Below are 22,645 nucleotides of genomic sequence, written 5' to 3' on the forward strand. Positions count from 1 at the left end.
TTTAGGCAACCCCTGGAGGATTCTAATGTTCAGCCTATTTGGGGAACCACTACCTCTCAAAAACAATGTTAAGAAATAGGAAATTAAGATTGTAAATCAACTGTGACTCCAAAAATGGTAGGAATTTTCAAGCTGTGTTTTGGTTTTTGGAACTGATTCAAGTTCCTTCATCATGGGGGAAGTGCTCTATTTGCATAGGACAATCACCTGACATAGGTTCCTTCCAACTCTAATTGTTGGAAATGAAGTGAATACGGTCCCAGTTTTTGTAAACTTCGTGTTATGGTATTAATAAAAGCTATTTAAATTTGGAAAGTTAAATTGTGCTTCTCCAACAACCTTTTTGGCTTAGAGCTCTTCCTGTTTATTTCCATGAGCATGCCCCATGTTCTCTGGGGCAGGAGTTTTAGATGTCATTTTCAACATTTAATAGGGCATGGCATCCATCACCAGTCAGAGCCTATCAGGGTATATGTGCCGCAGTATGTAAAGTATATCTGAATTTGTTTCACATTCTGCCTGGGAGCATGCTGTGTGGTTTCTGATTTGTTCTTTGCTGCCCTTTCTGGAGTGGCTATGAGGGAATACCTCATCTGAAAGTTTATTTAATACCCGGGGAACATTTGGATTCTTAGTGAAAGACAGGAGTTTTAAGATGGTGGTTTCTAATTCTGGAGGCTTTCCATACCATGTTAGCAGTTCACCTTGGTTGAGTTGCTGTCTTCTGGAGAATTAAACTTTAGGCTTGCCTTCCTGTCCTGTTTCTGTTTCCTGGAAAGGTGATGTGCCTGGGGTGTTCTAGGAAATTCTCACTCTTCTTCTCTCTGCCCAGCTCAGTGAGAAGCTATGATTTGCCCGTGGTCTTCTGCCTGAATTCTGACACAACCTGCCCTCACCATTTTTGCAGATGTTCACATGCTCCAAATGCTGAGTCCGACTTTCAGGGGCTTGGAAGCTGATGGAAGACTTAACTAGAATCGTGTTCTCCAGCTTTTTCTGATCTGGAACCTGTTGGGACTTACCAGCCCTGCCTGGGATCTCATTTCCCACTTCTGCCCTTCCTTCTGCAGAGGGTGGTGATAACCATGATAATAGTAATGGCAGTGAAGAGAATGTTGTGGCCTATAGGTGGGATGGGACTGTATCATCAGGGAGTTGGGTATTCCTTGATATGTAATTTTTCTCATAGGCTCTTACCCTTTTAATTGCTGAGTGTGTGTATAGTAGTAGAATCTGATGGATTTCTTAGCTAATGCCACATTCCATCCTAATTCACCAGGCCACTCTGCACCACAGCCATCTTTTTCTGTGTGTCTCCGCATCATGCCAAGGGTGTCGGACCTGCTTGTCCACAAACTGTAGCCTTCAGCCTGCTGTTGGTGTTTCTCGCAGTTGCCACCCTGATGGTCTTAAGCAGCAGAGCACTTCTCTCCTTGCATTCCCTGCACCCACCTGTATCTCCTTTGCTGTCTTAGAAAAAACTAAATTTTGAAACCAAATTTCTAAGCTTAAAAAATTAAGGACACTGTACAAGAGTAATATTTTGCAATTCTAGAACACGTTTACTTTTTAAAGTGCTTTCACCTTCTTATCTCTCCGTGTGAGAAAGGGGCCTCATTTTTATTCCCTTCATTCTGTAGGTGAGGAGACTGAGGTTCAGAGAAATCACAGCTAGTGAATGTCGCAGCCAGGAGGAGTTGGCCTAGTCTCTAACCCTCAGCCACCCCTCTCACCCCCTCTGTCTGCCTGTCTATCACCAACAGGATTCCTGCTCCTTCCACACCCCAGCATAAAGACAGATAATGGCAGTGGACAAAGGAATTAACAAGTTATCATGATCTGGTTTGGGGAATAGTCTTTTAACATGACCTAGACTTCTCTGACTCACACATTTCTGGGAAGCAGTGGGGCCTGAGAGATGCAGATCAGAGCCAGCCATGGTGAATGGAGTCCTACTGTCTGCCCAGCTCCTGGAAAGCTTGCTGGGCTGGAGGAGAGTTTCTCTTGGGCCACTATCCTTTGCTGCCCAGGGGCCTGGGGGAGGAGAGGTGGTTGTCTGTCCTCGGGCAGGTGCCACTGTGGGTGCACGAGACCCAGCAAGGCAGGTTCACACTGCTAGGCCTCCCACGCTTCTCAGGGCTCTGGCAGCCTTCCAGTGGTTTATAGTCAAAAGGTGGCTGTATTCTCACTCCGACAAGCCAGGGTGCTTTGGTCGGGAGAAATGCATGTCTTCTGCAGCTGACCATAGTGAAGGGAATGTGTGTTCCCAGTTTGCTTTGTACCTTGGTAGTATCTCCGTTCCCCATTTCTGCCCTGCTTATCTAACCTAAGGAGTTTAAGGGCTCCTTGGTAGCTCAGTGGTAAAGAATCTGCCTGCAATGCAATTGACATGGGTTCAATATCTGGATTGGGAAGATCTCCTGGAGAAGGAAATGGCTACCCACTCCAATAGTCTTGCCTGGAGAATCCTATAGACAGAGGAGTCTGGTGGGCTATGGTCCATGGGGTCGCAAAGAGTCAGACATGACTGAGTGACTAACACTTTCACTTAATGATCATCAGAAATCCAGCATGCTTCCCACCAAGGAAGGTTTTTATCTTTGGAGTAATGTAAAAGAGGATGACATCATGCAATGAAACATTTTCTTTCTCATTATTCCCAACAACTTACGATGGGAAAGTAGGCTTCATGTGTGTTGGTAGTGAGCAAGCTAGTTTATGATATAAATTGGTGAAGGAAAAGTTGTCTGGTTGACAAAATATATTCCATAATACTCTCTGTATAATTTGAGACACAATAATATTTTCTTATGGGAAAAACTGCATAGTTCATTTCAGCTTAATTGTGGGAGCTTTGATTTCTTGTGGTCATGCTGTCCTGGTGGTGTATTTTAAGAAAACCTTAAAAATATATAGCCTGATAGATTTCTTCTTAGAATTCAGGGAAGACTGGTTCAAAATCTGTTATTATTTAATACTTGACTATCATGATAGACCAAGAAACCCTCAAGTCTGAACCCATCATTGTATAAATAGATAACCTCTTGAGGGAGTTGTCTTTTTAGACTGGAATTTCTTCATTAGCCAGCTTCGATTTAAGAATGGCTTTGTGGCTAGTGCTCTGATGAAAGGAAAAATATGTTGCTTTTTCTTTCCTATTAATTGTGCCTTTAGCTTTAGAAATAAAATTATGAAATCACAAAAATGTGGAAGTGGTCAAGTTTTCCACAGGGATGTTTGTACCTCACGTTTACTGTTGATGTGTTCTGTACTAGCCCAGGTGCTGCTTATAAACCTGTTTAACTGCAGACATGAAACCCAAGCAAACAGCAAATAATCTTTGTTTCAGCCACTCCTAAGGATTCCAACAGTCTCAAAGCAAGACCAAGATCCAGGTAGTGTTTATTTAAATTTCTGCTTTAATGCCCTTTGTGCCCTCTCCCTGACTAGAAGTAAATCTCCCAATGAAAAACCTAACCCATGATCCCCTTTCCCTTCAGTTTGACACTTAGCCTGTAGGTGACTTCACTTGTCTCTAGGGGCCTGACTGGAGCCCGCAGTGCTGCTGGGGAGGCTCTTAGTTTCTGTGTTTACTGGTGCCGGAAGAGGGGCTGCAGCTCTTTGGCAAGCTGACATGAAGAAGGGGGCTGTGTGACATGACCCAGTTGCTGCAGGATGATAACGAATAGTGGGAAAGTACCTTTGAAAAGAGGGAAATATGGTTAAAAGGTAACTAACACTGAAATTTCCTGTCATGACAAGGTGAACACCAAAAAATAAGAAGTCTGGGTATAAAATCTAGAGTAGGGAATGAAAATGCTCTGGCAATTTCAGTAAGGCTCAAAACTGCAGGTAAGCAGTGTTTGTGGACTGTTTCATCCTGTTAGAGTCTCTTCTCAGCTTCATAATTGCTGAGTCAGGAGAAGCTAGGAGCAAAGGGAGAGCCATCAGATAGTAGATAGGAGGAGTGAAGAGGAATACAGAGATGCTGATAGAACTCCTAGGACCTCAAGGAGGGGACATGGTATTGAGATTATTGTTCACCAGTAGACTGCAGTGGGAGATGGGATGCTGCTTGTGTGTTTTCCAAGTTTTGCTTTGGCTCTCAATGACTTTTTTTCCCTCCTTTTGGCTACTAGATGTGTTCCTGAGAAGGTGAATTTAAATATGATCATATTTTGTATGCTTGAAATAGTGCCATTTAAGGAACTCTGGTCTCCTTGTAAGTCAAAGAATTACACCTTAGTTTACTTTTTATATCTGGATTTTCCAAGTTTGGAGAAGGCAATGGCACCCCACTCCAGTACTCTTGCCTGGAAAATCCCATGGATGGAGGAGCCTGGTAGGCTGCAGTCCATGGGGTCGCTAAGAGTCGGATACGACTGAGCGACTTCACTTTCACTTTTCACTGCCATGCATTGGAGAAGGAAATGGCAACCCACTCCAGTGTTCTTGCCTGGAGAATCCCAGGGATGGGGGAGCCTGGTGGGCTGCCATCTCTGGGGTCACACAGAGTCGGACACGACTGAAGTGACTTAGCAGTAGCAGTTTCCAAGTTAGAGTTTTGTTTCCTTGTTTATAGAAGATACAAATACCTATGTTCATATTTGTTAAAGCAAATATGTACAAGTAATAGATACTTTTGTTCATATTTGTTAAAACAACAGGTACAGTAATTTTTGGTAGAAAAAAAGGTATAGTCCCTATTTCTCTCTATGGCCACCACATTTACTCATCCTGTTTTTAAAGGATGAATGGGTCTTTTACAAATTACTCTGTCCTGGCTCTAGGATGTAGGTGTAGTAACATTTGTCTGCCTTTGTAGTAGACAAATACTTCTCTGAATGTCAGAAATCAACCCTCATAGTTTTTTTTTTTTTTTTCTGCTAGCTTCCTCTCTGTCTCTCAAAGCAAGTGAAATGACAAAAACCACAATCACACATTCTATTATTAATATTTCTGCCTAAATTTTATATATGATTCTTTTAGGGATTGTCCTCTTGATTTAATTTGGATGTTGTTATTTTCACTACACCCAACTGGGTCTTTACTGAGACCATGAGAATCAAATTATTTGAATCCTCCTCTTTAGAATAACAAAACTTTTTAGAAATGTAAGGGGAAGGGAAATCACCCTTCTAATACTACTACATTCATTATTTTGTTGAGTCCCTGCACATTTATATTTTAATTGGCTGTATTAATAGTTTTATAGTATCACTTATTGAATATTCATTTACCTTTCTGTATAAAAATATAAATACACAGGTTATATATGGAAGTAAAATGAAATAAGATACGTAGTATGAGATTGTATGTTCAACTATATATATATATATGTGTGTATATATACCTGCACACGATTTATACATACCATATTATATTTTCTTTCTTGAGTAAAAAATGTCACTAGAGCTATATCTGGCATAGAAAGTTCTTTCTAGCTAGGGTCCCTAATTTCCTTGTTTAATCAGGAGTTCCCATTTGAAAACTTTGTTGCCCTTTTCTGTGGATTTTTTTATTCTAGTTGAAAGGATCAGAGCACTCTTCCTGTTAGTTCTTGCCTGCCTTTGCCTTGCGTGTCTTGCAAGCTGTGTTACAAGGATCACTGCAAGAGCATATCACATGTCATTATGGTGGCTTTATTAAAGATTGCAACGTTGCATGATGAACAAAACTCTGGACTACCACATAGAAACCATGAGGAAGTTTTTCAGGAAAATAAGAACTTGCTATGTCAAAACTAGCTTTACCAAGAACTGAAGTTGCTTAAGAGTAATGAATAGATTCTAATTTCCTGAGTGCTACTGTAATAGCTAAATATCAAGGCAATTTCCTGAGGCTAATTTGTCTCTAGGACACATCTCTGACTCAAAGGTCATTTTCTTCTTTGGCATGAAGTTAGCTCAGAAGCTGAATAGAACAGACATAAGATGTATATATGCACTTCTTAGAAAACCATATTGGGAACTCACTGACATAGTCCTCAGCAATAGACTAATGTACTTAGTTGAATTAATTTAGAAAATAAGCAGGATTCTAATAGTCTACCTGCTCCTGTCCAAAGGTTTCTTCCCTGGCTCATAGACAGTGTCGAAGCATTTTAAAAATGGAATTTAGAAACTGAGATTGAAGTTTGAATGAAATGTATTTAAGTTGCTAATTTACCCAGTTCCTTTTTCATTAAATGCCATTAATTGGAATTATAATCTCAGAAATTGCCTAGTTAGCGCCTGCCTTGTTATAGATTGAGAGAGAAGGTTGAGGATGCTTTTGCTTTGAAATTTCCCCCAAACCTGTGTTTCTCATGATAAGACACCGAAGGCCCCTCAATCTGATTGATGTATGTTTTCCTTTCCTGAATTTCATTTGTGGCATATTCTGTTGAACATTTGATTCTTCTTCTCAGCTTATCTGTCCCAGTTCCATATGTGCCTGTTATCACATTTACATGTAAACAGGAGTCAAGTTCTGTGGTCAGTTAATACCATGAAGCCCTTCTATTAAAATATGGATATACCTAACCAGATGCATTGACATGTTATTGTTATTAACAATTCCAATCAAAATGGATTTGAATTTACAGACAGTGTTTCCTCTTGGGTAAGTTTAGGTCTAAGGTGTAATAAAAGCAAAGAGGTTAAAAAAGGTTGTGACTCAGGTGGGGGTTGGGTGCTTGTTGCAGCTGGTGTGGCATTGAGAGGGCAGCAGGGACATGGCCTCTCTGGGAGCTCCACAGGCCTTGGCAGTCACTTAGACTTTTGTGGGTATTTTCTGTTTCAGCCCAACTTCAGAGAGTGAAGCTTTGCTGTTTCCCTTCTGACCTTCCCTTATTTTGCTGCAGATCTTACTCTAGCACCTCCATAGAAGAGGCCATGAAAAGGGGCGAGGACCCTCCCACCCCGCCACCGCGGCCACAGAAAACCCATTCCAGAGCCTCCTCCTTGGATCTGAATAAAGTCTTCCAGCCCAGTGTGCCAGGTGAAGTGCCCTTCTGCACGCCAGCCCTTCCCTTTCCTGTTGGAGTCAGTGGATGGGTGTCACCACAGAGGTCTCTATGGGTCCAGAGAATGAGCAGACCAGGCCCAATTGGCCTTCACGTGGCTGGGGTGTTCTTAGGTAGGAAGGCCCTTCTAGGCACATAGATACTGTGTGTCTGGAGCCTTGCCCACATTCATGATGGACCAGGAATTACAGAATTCTGTACCCAGAGGATGAAAATGCTTCATCCCCAGACAGCCCACTGAATGTTTGGCCAGGGTCTTGTTCTTTGCATCATGGTAATTTGTGTCCAGGATTGCCATCTGTTGTTTCTTCAGATGCTTATGCTGTTCTGTGAAAGGTCTCGGTGATTATTGCCTGGCCAGAATTTTCTGCATTTTATCCTTTTGGTGAAGATCCTGTGTCCTCCAAGTGTTAATACTAAGGGGGTCTCTGCTTTCTAAGTGACCGATGATTATGTGTTTGGTGTAGGTGTCTAAGGCAAATGCTTCTTCAGGTCGGCTGCTCTGGAGCTTCTGGGGATGGAACTTGCTCAAGTCAGCTGCTGTACAGCTGGGACAGGGGGGTTGGGGTCTTATTCGCTCCCCTGGCACCCTGTGAAAAGGGGCTGTCCTCCTGGGGAGACTGTGGAACTACAGATGGGAGCCATACCTTGAAGGGAGCGAAGGTGCTAGCATACAGGGCTATCCAGAGTGTTATTTTGGGGGCCACAAGGGCCTTTCCATTGACTACTGCAGGCAAGCTATAAATGCAATAATTTCCTGGAACTTTTTTCTATATCTATGTGCATTTTAAATCAACCTCAGATGCTAGTGATTTGCAGGTGGTTATCCATTCGACTAAAGCAAGAAAAGACTCTCCTTGGCTCACACATTAGCATGATCCCTGTGTCCCGACAGAGCTCAGCATGTTTTATTTATTCTAATAAAGTACTCTCCTCACAGAAAAGTTACAGATTGTTTTTTAATATACTAGAATCTGGAACTCTCTATGAAATTTGATTCTCTGCCATGAGTTCATCAGATAAAAATTTGTCTTGAATTTTCCCCCATACTTTGATCCAAATTCTGGCATAATTTCATAGTAACTGGTATTTGGGGTGGGAGTAGGCACAGATGATGATGCTATAAAAATTTCACATGGCTCTGGTGGATAAAGACCTAGAAAATTTTTCTATGGATGCAGGATTATTAAAACAATCTGGGAAGCCATACATTTTCCTTGAGAGGAGAGAGGCTGGAAACATGCCCCCTCCCTCAGGCTATGTCTTTGCCCATGAGGAGTGCCAGCTGTGCTGGAGGATGGACAGGCCATGGCCTTTATGACGTGGCACCCTAGAGTGGGAGAGAGAACACTGAATTTGGAGTCTAGCCCAGCTACTTATCAACTATTTGATTTTTAGCAAGTGGCTTAATCTTTTCTGTATCTCAGATTCCTAATCTGGGAAACAGGGCCAACCCTCCAGAGAATTAATGGGATGTTGAGATAATAGACGTCATCCAAGTAGTGCCATGTTCAGACCCTAGACTCTCGTACCTACCAAAGACCAATGGGGAGAGAGGGTCTGAGGAAGGTCCCTGACTCCCTGCCCCCTGTGGGACAGTTGTGTGACTCATTCTCCATAGTGCCTGGGATGGCTCGCAGAGAGATCAAGCCTCGGTGGCCTGTGGCAGTCACCTGTTCATTAACAACTTCTCTGGGCCCACTGCCCTGCTTCCCTGTTGTGCTTGCCCCACGCCTACATCAAATGCCTGCTCCTGAGAATTTACACAGCTTCTTTTTACATCTCTGATGTTGATACAACTTCAAGTGAAAAGCATTTTGGTTTGATAAATGCCAAAGAATAGTTAGATGGGTGACATCTGTATTTGTAAATTAATTCCATTATCTTTCTAGTACAGTGTACACAAATGAAATTTTAATGGGCAGTTTAAATTGATCACACGAGGATCATTTCTGTAGTATGACAAGCAGGGGACACCATTGCACCTACTTAATTTGTTTGCATGTGTGTTAATTCTCACAGGAAAGAACAAAGGTCTGTCTCAACTCTGTGGAATTTTAGTGTATTCCCTATTGCTAGAGATTACTTACTAAAATTTCTGACAGTCTACGAAAACACAGGCTAGAGTCTAAACCAGTTACCATAGCGCCCTTAGTGAGAACCTCGGTTCCCTTCTAGTCACCCTCTGCTGCATTTGTCTTTATGTGTCACTCTAGCTAAGCTTGGTCACACAGTGTTTGCTGTCATGTATCGTGAGCTTCCTCATCAGCCCTCTTTCAACTTTTGTTTCTTTGTGCCTGTGTGATGCGGATGTATGGCGGTGGCAGTGGATTGCACAGCATGGGGGTTTCTCTCTCCCTGTCTGCCCCTACCCCCTGCCTCCTCCTTGTCTCTTCCTCACACCCGCTTTGTGTGTACTCTCCTCACTCCTTTCTCATGGGGTCCTTTGTGAGCCTCTTCCTTTCCCCTCAGTGTTTACTCCTGTTCCCCTCTCCTCCCCTCCCCTTTTAGTTTCTCTCCTCCCCTCACCCCTTCAAAGGTGTGGGCCTCTCTTTCCCTGGCTCCCCCCATCCTCTCACTACCCTCATGTCGTAAACATGGCAGAGGTTATTAATGACTTGGTGGCTATATCTTTGTTTCCTTGTGTACTTGCTTTCTTTGGCTGAAATCGGAGATGCTGACTCAAAATACCTTTGAAGTGTAAATAGACATTGCCAAACCATGCTGTCAGAAACTTATACCTATCAACTTACCCTACCTGTAACATTGTCTGAGAATGTGTCCTCACACCCTTACTAGCACTGGCTAATGTTCATCTTTTTAATCGTTACCTATTTAATGGGCAAATGTCTGCATTTCCTTGATTCCTAGTGAAGCCAAACATCTTTTCATATCATTATCAGGCATTAATATTTATTCTTTTGTGAATTGCTATATGGAGGCACACTTAGCTTCAGGTGTTCCTGGTCTGTACCTAATCACAGTGACCACTTGTCTCCTCTTTATTTTTCCTATGAGATTCTGGGCCTGTTTTATCTCAGACACTTGGGAATGTGAAGATGACCCTGGGGAAGCTAAGCTAATTTGCTCCTTCATGGGGTCCGTATCCTCCCAGTCCCCATCTTTTGGCTAACTTTATCACTTAAGACAGACTCTACCTAGACCATGCTATTTATAACAATAGAAGAATAAGAAAAAGTAAAGAAGATAGGGAGAGATAGTGTACCTCTTGAGAAATCTGTTTGCAGGTCAGGAAGCAACAGTTAGAACTGGACATGGAAAACAGGCTGGTTCCAAATAGGGAAAGGAGTATGTCAAGGCTGTAGATTGTCACCTTGCTTATTTAACTTCTATGCAGAGTACATCATGAGAAGTGCTGGGCTAGAGGAAGCACAAGCTAGAATCAAGGTTGCTGGGAGAAATATCAATAACCTCAGATATGCAGATGACACCACCCTTATGGCAGAAAGTGAAGAAGTAAAAGAGCCTCCTGATGAAAGTGAGAGAGGAGAATGAAAAGGTTGGCTTAAAGCTCAACATTCAGAAAACTAAGATCATGGCATCCGGTACCATCACTTCATGGCAAACAGGTGGGGAAACAGTGACAGACTTTATTTTCTTGGGCTCCAAAATCACTGCAGATGGTGACTGCAGCCATGAAATTAAAAGATGCTTGCTCCTTGGAAGAAAAGTTATGACCAACCTAGACAGCATATTAAAAAGCAGAGACATTACTTTGCCAACAAAGGTCCATCTAGTCAAGGCTATGGTTTTTCCAGTGGTCATGTATGGGTGTGAGAGTTAGACTATAAAGAAAGCTGACCTCCAAAGAATGGATGCTTTTGAACTGTGGTGTTGGAGAAGACTCTTGAGAGTCCCTTGGACTGCAAGGAGATCCAACCAGACCATCCTAAAGGAAATCAGTCCTGGATATTCATTGGAAGGACTGATGCTGAGGCTGACGCTCCAATACTTTGGGTACCTGATGTGAAGAACTGACTCATTGGAAAAGACCCTGATGCCAGGAAAGACTGAAGGCAGGAGGAGAAGGGGACGACAGAGGATGAGATGGTTGGATGGCATCACTGACTCAATGGACATGAGTTTGAGTAAACTCCGGGAGTTGGCAATGGACAGGGAGGCCTGGCATGCTGCATTCCATGGGATCACAAAGAGATGGATGCGACTGAGTGACTGAACTGAACTGAATGTGCAATGAAATAAGATGTAAACTTGAGTTGGAAAGGGACAGATACAATGAAGCCAGTTTTTTAAAAATGAGAATCATAGGACTGTGAAAAACACAGTGAATGAGGATAAGTTGCTTGAGTCAGAGTAACCTAGAGTGTAGTGATAGTATGGAGAAGAAAGAGAATGGAGAGAAGATGCAAGGAAGCAAGCATGAGAGCAGGAAATGAAGGAAAAGGTGAGATGGTTGTTGTATAGGAGTGATGATGTTTACACAGAGGGTGAAGCAAATAGGATAAGAGCTTGTAGAGACCAAGGAGAGGAAAGTCTGCAGACTCGGTTTAGGATTCTTGAGAAGGAAGGAATAACTCAGAAGTGGGTGGTATTAATGCCTTCAAATTTATGATGATAGGTAACAAGATATAGAAAATAATGAAGAACTGATTTAGATTGTGAGTTTATAGAAATGAATGAGCTCAACTCTGGCCGCAGGTGACAGTTGGCTTTAATTTGGTGTCTGTGAAGAGGATGTGAATATATGATTTATAGGATTCTGGCTGTCATAGAGCTCCAGATAGATAGGTGCTGGCATTATACCTAAAATGTGTGTTTTCATAGGAAGAAATTGACATAATAGGGTCACTGTGTGGAAAAGGGAACTCATCTTTGTCACAGCTGTTCCGGGCCTTGGATCCACCCTTTTGCTGTCCCATGCAGCTGCTCTGTTAGAAAAAAAATGTATAAGATGATCTAAGGAAGTGATGATGCAAGTGTACAAAATCTAGAGGCAGTCAAACCCTGGACTTCCTCAGTGAGGTTTAGATATTATAGCTCTATACTTAGAGCCATGAAACATATGTCGTTGTTGTTTAGTCGCTCAGTTGTGTCCGACTCCGCAACCCCAAGGACTGCAGAACGCCAGACTTTCCTGTCCTTCACCATCTCCAAGAGCTTGCTCAAACTCATGTTGGTTGAGTCGGTGATGCCATCCAACCATATCATGCTCTGTTGTCCCCTTCTCCTCTTACCTTCAATCTTTCCCAGCATCAGGGTCTTTTCTAATGAGTCAGCTCTTCACATCAGATGCCCAAAGTATTGGAGCGTCAGCCTCAGCATCAGTCCTTCCAATGAACACCCAGGACTGATCTCTCTAGGATGGACTTGTTGGATCTCCGTGTAGTCCAAGGGACTCTCAAGAGTCTTCTCCAACACCACAGTTCAAAAGCATCAATTATTTGGTGCTTAGCCTTCTTTATGGTCCAACTCTCACATCCGTACATGACTACTGGAAAAACCATAGCTTTGACTATACCAACCTTTGTCAGCAAAGGAATGTCTCTGCTTTTTAAATATGCTGTCTAGGTTGGTCATAGCTTTTCTTCCAAGGAGCAAGTGTCTTTTAATTTCTTGGCTGCAGCCACCATCTGCAGTGATTTTGGAGCCCAAGAAAATGAAGTCTCTCCCTGTTTCCACTGTTTCCCCATCTATTTGCATGAAGTGATGGGACTAGATGCCATAAACTTAGTTTCTTGAATGTTGAATTTTAAGCCAGTTTTTTCACTCTCCTGTTTCACCTTCATCAAGAGGCTCTTTAGTTCCTCTTCGCGTTCTGCCATATAACATATAATATTACTGATATTCCTATAAGAAAAATCAACACAGTGAAGATAATACTTTCTAGACTTTAACTTCCTTTTCCTCACTGAAACAGTTGTTTTCGTAAGGTTTTTACCCCCCTCATGAAAGGGTTTCTTTTGTGACTGTGAGGGGTGAAAAGGCCCCTCCTCCCACTCTTGACATTGTCCTACCTCCTCCAAAGTCTTGGGTTTGCAGCCTGAGGTTGCATAGTGACAATCAGCTGCTTCAGTGCCACATATAGCACTGTTTCAGCCACTGAACCTCCACTGACAGGAGCGGCAGAAATTGTGGGGGGAGATGTAGCTATCCTTTTAGAGCTTCAAACCAGGAACCTTCATCATGTCCACACAAATCTAAGTGGAAAACTTAGTCCCTTGGATAGTGTTAGCTGCCAGGCAGTGCAAAATGAAGTCCCTGGCAGGGCCATAACTTCCCAGTGCCACGCTGCTTACTTTAAGAAAGATTAGGTGTTGGTGGACAGCTCTTTCCACCGCATCCTATATGGCCAAGGATATTGAGAGCCACATGTTAAAACCATTACCTTGGCCATCAAAAACCAAGGTTGGTATCTGCCCATGGGTAGCTAATGTCCTCTCTCTGCTTTAGACATACTGATAATAAAAGTTCATTCCATTGTTAAGAAATTACCAAAAAAAAAAAAAAAGAAAAAAAGAAATTACCATGGACTATACAATCCACGGAATTCTCCAGGCCAGAATACTGAAGTGGGTAGCCTTTCCCTTCTCCAGCGGATCTTCTTGACCCAGGGATTGAACCCAGGTCTTCTGCATTGCAGGCGGATTGTTTACCAGCTGAGCCACTAGGGAAGGCCAAGAATACTGGAGTGGGTAGCCTATCCCTTCTCCAGCGGATCTTCTTGACCCAGGAATTGAACTGGGGTCTCCTGCATTGCGGGCAGATTCTTTACCAACTGAGCTATCAGGGAAGCCCCAAGGTTACATATATTTCCAGTATATATTACAATCATGGGCTTCCCTGGTGACTCAGATGGTAAAGAATTGCTTACAATGCAGGAGACTTGGGTTCGATTTCTGGGTCAGGAAGATCCCGTGGAGAAAGGAATGGCAACCCACTCCAGTATTATTGCCTTGAGAATCCCATGGACAGAGGAGCCTGGTGAGCTATAACCCATGGGATCACAAAGAGTTGGACACGGCTGACTGACTAACACTTTCACTTTCATAGATTATAATTATTTTTAAAGTAGATAAATCAAGATTTTTAGTTGGAGTTTAATATCAAACTCTCAACAATTAATAGAATGAGTATACAGACAAGTAGAAGGATATGTTGTTCAGTCGCTAAGTCATGTCTGACTGACTCATTGTGACCCCATGGATGCATGCCAGGCTTCCCTGTCCTTCACTATCTCCTGGAGTTTGCTCAAACTCATGTCCATTGAGTCAGTGACACCATAGTAGGCCTGAAAAGCACTATGAACCAATTCAACATAATTAAGATTTATATAGTTTTCACACAACAGGATACAAATTCAAGTTCCCATAGACTATCAACTGGGAGACACTGGAGCATGTCCAGGGACATGAAACAAGGTGCAAAAATTTCATTGTCTAAAAGTATTGAATTCATGTGCAATCTGTTCTCTTATCACTTGAAATTAAGCTAGAAATCAATGTTAAAAGATAAATGAAAATAACCCACGTATTTTCAAGTGCAGTTTGACATTTACCAAGAGAAATCTTTGACTTAGCCATAGAAAGCCTCAGGAAAGTTAAAAGATTGCAAAAACACAGAGAGTTATTATAGAGAAGAAAGCATTTAAATGAGAAATTAATGTCAAAATGAGAAATTAATATCAAAGATACTTTTAAAAATCCCATGTATTTGGAAATTAAATGTCCATTTTTGAATATATCCAAGAAGATAGATGTTTCTGATGGGTGTATCTAAGAAGCCATAATAAGGGAAATTAGGAAATACTTATAAAGAATAAAAATGAAAAGAGAATTCACCAGAGTTTGTTGCATGCAGCTGAACCTGCTCAGTGCAGTTAAATACAATGTGGAGTCTTGAATAAAGTGTGGAAACAAATAATGGATATTAGCATAAAGTTTTGTGAATTCAAACTTTACTTAATAATACTGTATTACATGTTAATTTCCTGTTTTTTTTTACAACATTATTTCTTTATATCCTTGGAATTGGATTAGAAGTTTCAAGGCTCATTAAATTTTTTTTTTTGAGATAAATTTTTTAGACGTTTAGCAGTAATACTAGATGCTGGAATACCTGAAACTGTCAAAATTTTGAGTTAATATGAATTAGAAATCTAGCATTCCATTCATAGTAAATCAAAATGTCATAAATTTTTTAGCTAGGCAAAAATTTATAAAGTTTCTAAAAAATATATATTGTACATACTGTTTGTATGTATTCAAAAGCTTTTTTACCACACTTGATAAAGGCTTGAGAAAGAACAACAACAGCAACAAAAAGAGATGGAGAAATTGGAAAACATAAACTAAATGAAGTGGGAACACTGAGTATGAAATAGAAAAAATGAAACAAGTTAGGTAAAAGTAACAGATCATCATATAGTCCAGTTGTTTTTAAACATGGCTGCTCATTGGAAACACATCTGCAGCTTTGGAGGAAAAAAGCAGTACCTGGCATTTGTATTTTTCAAAAAATTCCAAGTTAATTCTGATATGCATCTGAATTTTAAAAAGTGATTACAAGTTTTTCTATTAAATGGTAGCTTTTATGATACAGAATTGTATTATTTTCTGTTAATCATTCATGATACGATGGTATTAAGCAAATAAAAGTTACATAATCACTATAGTAAAAGATGTTTATCAATTTTCACAATCAATAACCAGATTAAAAAAGATAATTATAATTGCAAGCTGTAATGGAAACACGGTTAACCTAACTATATAAAATAATTATATACAATTTGGGGAGTTAAATAGAGTGATGTGGTAAGTGGAAATGCATACATGCACATGTTTTCATCTGCCCAGCCAGTCTATGTCTTTTGGTTGGTGCATTTAATCTGTTTACATTTAGGGTAATTATTGATATGTATGATTCTATTACCATTTTCTTAATTGTTTTGGGTTTACTTTGTAAAAATCTTTTCCTTGTGTGTCCTTCCTAAAGAAGTTCATTTAGCATTTGTTGTAAATGGTTTGGTGGTGCTGAATTATCTTACCTTTTGCTTGTCTGGAAAGCTTTTGGTTTGTCCATCAAACCTGAAGGAGAGTCTTGCTGGGTAGTGTATTCTTGGTTGTAGGTTCTTCCCTTTCATCACTTTAAATATATCATGCTATTGCCTTCTGGCTTGTAGAATTTCTGTTGAGCAATCAGCTGATAACCTTATGGGAGTTCCCTTATATGTTATTAATACCTGTTGTATTTCCTTTGTTGCTTTTAATATTTTTGTTTGTTTTTAATTTTTGTCATTTTAATTACTATGTGTCTCATTGTGTTCCTCCGTGGATTTATCCTGCCTGGGATTCTGTGCTTCCTGGACTTGGTTGATTATTTCCTTTTCCATGTTAGGGAAGTTTTCAGCTATGCTTCCTGGACTTGGTTGATTATTTCCTTTTCCATGTTAGGGAAGTTTTCAGCTATTCTTCAAATATTTTCTCGGGTCCTTTCTCTCTCTTTCTATTCTCCTCTGGGACCCCTATAATGCGAATGTTCATGTATTTAATGTTGTTCTAGAAGTCTCTTAGGCTGACTTCATTTCTTTTCATTCTTTTTTTCTATATTCTGTTCTGTGGCAATAATTTCCACCGTTCTGTCCTCCAGCTCACCTATCCATTCTTTTGCCTTAGTTATTCTGCTATTGATTCCTTTTAGTGTACTGTTCATCTTTGTTCTTTAGTTCTTATAGATCTTTGGTAAACATTTCTTGCATCTTCTCCATTCTTTTCCCAAGATCCTGGATCATCTTCACTATCATTATTCTGAATTGTTTTTCTGGAAGGTTGCCTATCTTCAGAGTTTCCTTGGTGGCTCAGATGGTAAAGAATCCACCTGCAATGCAGGAGACCCGGGTTCAATCCCAGGGTTAGGAAGATCTCTTGGAGAAACTAATGACTGCCGACTCCAGTATTCTTGCCTGGAGAATTCCATGGACAGAGGAGCCTGCCTGGCTAAAGTCCATAGCATTGCAAAGAGTTGGACATGACTAAAGCGACTTAGCACACATGCATCCCTATCTCCACTTCTTTTAATTGTTTTTCTGAGGTTTTATCTTGTTCCTTCATCTGGGACATAACCTTCTTCTTTTTCATTCTGATTAATTTTTACATTGGGGTTTTTGTTTCAACCACTGTGGTTCTGCTTGCTTCTGTCTGTCCTCTGGTGGATGAGGCTAAGAGACTTGTGTAAGCTTCCTAATGAGAGGGGCTGGGAAAAACTGGGTCTTGCTCTGGTGGGCAGGGCCAGTGCTCCGTAAGACTTTAATTCAATTATCTGCTGATGGGTCGGGTTGCACTCCCTGTCAGTGACATCTGAAGTGATATCTTTTTATGGTTTTCATTTACATTTTCTAATGACTAATAATGTCAAACATCTTTTCATGTGCTTTTTGGCTACATTTATATCATCTCTGGAGAAATGTCTATTCAGAATCTTTGTCATTTTTTAAATTGGGTTGTCTTCTTTTGTTGTTGAGTTGTAAGGGTTTTTTATATATTCTGGATGTAAGTCCCTTTTCAGATACATGATTTACAAATATTTTCCCTCGTTTTGTGGGTTGTCCTTTCACCCTTTTTGATGATGTTCTTTGAAGTACAAAAGTTCTTAATTTTGATCAAGTTCACTTTATCTATTTTTCTTTTCTCATTTGTGCTTTTGGTGTCATATCTAAGAAACAATGCCTAACTCAAGGTCACAAAATATTACTCCTGTTTTCTTTTAAGTTTTTTATATTTTTAGCTCTTGCGTTAGGTCTGTGATCCATTTGAGGTGGTTTTTGTATATAGGGGTCCAAATTCTTTTTTTTGCATATGACTATTCAGTTGTCCCTGGAGAAGGCAATGGCACCCCACTCCAGTACTCTTGCCTGGAAAATCCCATGGATGGAGGAGCCTGGTAGGCTGTAGTCCATGGGGTCGCTAAGAGTCGGACACGACTGAGCGACTTCCCTTTCACTTTTCACTTTCATGCATTGGAGAAGGAAATGGCAACTCACTCCAGTGTTCTTGCCTGGAGAATCCCAGGGACAGGGGAGCCTGGTGGGCTTCCATCTATGGGGTCGCACAGAGTCGGACACGACTGAAGCGACTTAGCAGCAGCAGCAGCATTCAGTTTTCCCAGCACCATTTGTTGACAAAATGAATAACTCCTAGGTTAGTTTTCCTGGTATCTTTTTGAAAATCAATGACCATAATATAAGGGTTTATTTCTTGACTCTTAATTCTATTCCATTCATCTGTATGTCTTTCCTTATGCCAGTACCATACTATATTGATTATTCCAGAATTGTAATGTTTTGAATTTGGAAAGTATGTAACTACCCACTTTATTCTTTTTCAAGATTGTTCTGATTATTCTGGGTCCCTTGGATTTTCATATGAAATTTAGAATCAGCTTGTCAATTTCTGTTAGCAAAAAGAAAAAGCCAGCTGGGATTTTATTGGGAAATGTATTGAATCTGTAGGTAAGTTTGGTTAGTATTACTATCTTCGTATGTCCACCCCCCAACTTTATTGAGGTTAATTGACAAATAAAATTTGTTTAAATATATATTAAAAACGTGTATATATATATATATGGTACAACTTGATATTTTTCATTTTAACAGTTTTAAGTCTTCTAGTTGTAATGGATGTATTTCCCTTTATATGAGTATTTAGTTTCATTCAACAATGTTTTGTGATTTTCAGCATACAAATTTCACTTCTTCAAATTCTTAGCCCTCTGTGTCCTCAGTTTGTGCATCTACTGATTCAACCAATTGTGGACTGAAAGTATTAGAGAAAAAAATTCCCAAAAGTTCTATACAACAAAGTTTGATGTGTCATTTACATTGTAGTAGATATTATAAGTAATCTAGAGTTGATTTAAAGTATATGTGAGGATGTGCATTGGTTATATGCAAGTTCTACATCATTTTAAGTAAGGAACTTGAGCATCCTTGGATTTTTGTATCCACAGGGGCTTGTGGATTCAGTCCCACAGGGATACTGAGGAATGACTGTGTTTTATTTATTTTAAGAGTTTATCCTAAAGGAAATTAATTTAATTTAATTTTTGCAGTCTTCATTGCTGGTGTATAGAAATATCATTTTTTTTTTTGGTATACTGATCTTTTATATTGAAACTTTGTTGAACTTGTCTATTAGTTGTCTGGGCATGTACTATCCTTAACTTAGATTAATGAGGCAGGGAACATACTCATTATTGGACTTCTAACTGCTTATCTAATCTTGCATCTGTCCACAAATCAAAGAGGAAATCCCTTTTAATGTTTAGGAAACACCAGCTTCCCTGGTGGCTCAGTGGTAAAGTATTGCTATCTAAATAGCAATGCCAGTGCAGGAGATGCGGGTTCAATCCCTGGGTTGAGAAGATCCCCTGGGAAAGGAAATGGCAACCCATTCCAATATTCTTCTCTGGGAAACCCCACAGACAGAGGAGCCTGGCAAGCTACATTCCGTGGGGTTGCAAGAGGGTCAGACACAACTGAGTGACAGCAACAACAACAACTTTGAAAGAATCATTATTGAGAGTATCCAGTCTTCTGTCATATGTGAAACTAATTGATTTAGTCCCATTTGTTGAATAGTATATTCTTTACCCATCAGTATGCTGTATCCATTCTGTCCTAAGCAAGGTTTCCCTATTTGCAACAGTTTTTTGGGGGGAGGCCTCTCTACTCCATTAACATTAATTCCATTAGTACTAGATAGCAGAATGAGAATGGCTGTTAAGAATTTGAGGCTTACTTTGTTTTTGTTTTTTTAATTTTATTTTTTAAAATATAAATTTATTTATTTTAATTGGAGGCTAATTACTTTACAATATTGTATTGGTTTTGCCATACATCAACATGAATCCACCACGGGTGTACACGTGTTGAGGCTTACTTTGTACAAAGGATGCATTTAAAGCACTTTATATGCATTATCTCTTATTCTCACAACAATCCTAATGAGGTAGATGCTATTTGATCAGTGTTTTAGAGATTCAGAAACTGAGGTGCAGAAGCTAATTTGGCCAAGGTTATGGAGGTAGTTTATGGTGGAGCTAGGCTTAAACTTGTGCAGTCCAATGCTGGAGCCTAAACTCTGTTGCCTCAAGAAGGGGCAAGTATTTCTCTTCTCTCTACCCTACTTGCCTCTCCCAGGTTGTCTACTTAACCAGATGTTTACTAGGCATGTCTCTCTCTCTCTCTTCAGCTGCCTCTGCTGCAGATTGAGTTCTTAGAGAGGGTAGAAGGCAGAATGCTATTATTCCTCCTAGTCACAGGCCTCACCCTGCTTCACTAACCAGCTGAGGACCGGAACTCATCTCCAGACCTGGGCAATTGGCTGCCACTGCAGTCTTTGTCTTTGAAGGGCCAGGGAATGCCTTCCAGTTTCCTAGACCTCAGTCCTTGCTTTCAGGCCTGCTCTTGTTTGTGGAGGGGTCTATCGTGAGAAGTAACACACTCACAACTCATAGTGATAGAACATTAAGATTTCCCATTGGACTTCTCAGTAGTTGATAGATGAAAGGTGTTGGCTGCAGTATAGTGTCACTTTGTCATGAGCTATGAAGTCTAGAAGTTCATTTAAACATAGAGAAATAGATGTGAATGGGCTGTTGGGCTTGATGAATATTTTTGAAGGTTAAAACCCAGTTCAGGTGATTCAAGTTTATCTGTGTCAGTGTTCAGCATGTTCATCCAGACTCATGCCAACTTCAGCCTTTCAAAGCTGTGGTTATAGTGTACTGTCTTCGGCTTTTTTTTTTTTTTTTCCTAGTTCCTTTCTCCCTTTGTAGGGGTTTCCTCTTTTCCAGTAAGCTATGTGAAAGTTTCTCTAGTACCAGTGCATGATTGTATCTGTAGAAGACAAAAAGCTGGAGGTTTACAAAGGCTGGCCGAGGTGAAGGTGCAGCTGGTCCTGCCATTGGGCAGGGTACTTTCTCTTTTAGATCCACTGTCCAGTTTTACAGGCATCCCTGCTGGCTGAGTGCTTTAATGAGGGGAGGAGTGGGACCAGAGTCTCTGAAAGATGTGGTAGGAGATGTTAGTATAACCTTTGTTTTTAAAATGCTTATAAAACTTGTTTAAGTAATAGAAAAATACTTTTTTGTATGTAAAATTCACACATTACTGATGTGCCCCTTAACTTCATCCCCAGCAAACCTAGTGTCCTGCCCTGCAAATGTATTTCTCTGACATTTTCTGGTGCATTTATTAATGTACATGTGTACCTATGACATCATTTTCATGTTTTTTGTATTTAAAATAATTGGCATCACATTGTGCATGTTTCCTCCATGCTTTTGCATACTGTGTTGTTTCTTGAAGATACATCCATGTCAGTACTGGTAATTTTGTCATTCTTTTATACATGTTCTGTACTCTGGCTACTCTGTTAAAAGCTGTATTACGTCCCAGTGCACCAGCCCCAAGCATCCAGTATCGTGCATCGAACCTGGACTGGCGACTCATTTCATATATGATATTATACATGTTTCAATGCCATTGTCCCAAATCATCCCACCGAGGGAGGAGGGAGGAGGGTTCAGGATGGGGAACACGTGTATACCTGTGGTGGATTCATGTTGATATATGGCAAAACCAATACAATATTGTAAAGTTAAAAAATAAAATAAAATATTAAAAAAATTAAAAAAAAAACTGTATTACGGAAAAATTTTTAATGTGTGTCAAAGTAGAGAACCCCCACCCCCAGGTTATTTTGAAGCAAATCTCAGGTGGTGGAATAGTTTCATACATCAGTTCAGTTCAGTTCAGTCACTCAGTCATGTCCGACTCTTTGAGACCCCATGGACTGCAGCACGCCAGGCTTCCCTGTCCCATCACCAACTCCCAGAGCTGTATCTCTAGCAGATAAGGCATTTAAAGCAATGACTAAGCTTTTATCATATGTAACAAAATTAGTAATAATTCCTTAATATTGTCTACTATCTAGCCAGTGTTCAGATTCCCTGAGTTGTTTCAAGTATGTCTTTTTATAGCAGCTTGTTCCACTCATGATCCAAGCAAGGGCAGCATGCACATTGCACTTGTTTTGCATTTGTTAAGTCTCTTTTATTAATAGAGTCTTTTCTTCGGCCCCTCCCTTGCTATTCATTAGAAAATCATCCATTCTGTAGACATTTCCACATTCTGTATTTGGCTTGTTCTCTCCTCTTCTGTCTCCTGTATGTCCTATAAACAAGTGGATAGGTCTAGACTTGATTAGAATCAGATTCTGTTTTTGGCAAGAAGACTTCTTAGTGATGCTGTGTACTTCCTACTGCATCACATTAATAGGTTCTTAATGTCTGATGCCTCTGTTTTTGTCATGTTTGATTGATCAGTGGGTTCATATAGTATTAGCCTGATTCGTACCTTATGATAAAGATCCCAACAACCTTTCCAACAATGTTTTTTTATCAAATATTGATCACCATTGTGTATATCTAGTGGCATGATAATGAGTATTTAACAACTAGCCATTGTTAATTTTCATGGTGTTGACATTCCTGCCATGGCCGATTTCAGTCTTACTGATGTGTCACTGAATGTGAGGTTGGGACAGATCTGCTCAGTTGGTTCTCCCAAGCTAGTATGAGCTGTTTCTAGCAAACCACTAC

The 22,645-nt window shown here is 40.4% G+C and overlaps 1 protein-coding gene across 29 annotated transcripts in view; it reads left to right on the forward strand.

Annotated features, from left to right (window-relative positions):
* The window catches only part of REPS2 (RALBP1 associated Eps domain containing 2), a 246,625-nt gene that overhangs the window by 145,602 nt on the left and 78,378 nt on the right, over nucleotides 1-22,645 (forward strand). For 11 of the 29 annotated variants that reach the window (XM_086386766.1, XM_086386780.1, XM_086386765.1 and 8 more), the window contains exons 12-13: nucleotides 3,350-3,395; nucleotides 6,845-6,981. The exons of 12 other annotated variants lie outside the window; for them this stretch is intronic. In XM_086386766.1, the coding sequence (XP_086242892.1) occupies nucleotides 3,350-3,395; nucleotides 6,845-6,981 (183 nt within the window). Of the gene's footprint in view, nucleotides 1-3,275; nucleotides 3,396-6,844; nucleotides 6,982-7,473; nucleotides 7,617-22,645 lie in introns of those variants that run through there. 6 more of the 29 variants (XR_015158496.1, XR_015158497.1, XM_086386781.1 and 3 more) reach the window with 5 other exon arrangements.

This window comes from Bos grunniens, chromosome X (assembly GCF_055505025.1).
Source record: "Bos grunniens cultivar Pamir isolate PY7600 chromosome X, Bosgru_T2T1.0, whole genome shotgun sequence".
In the NCBI taxonomy this organism is placed as follows: Eukaryota; Metazoa; Chordata; class Mammalia; order Artiodactyla; family Bovidae; genus Bos; species Bos grunniens.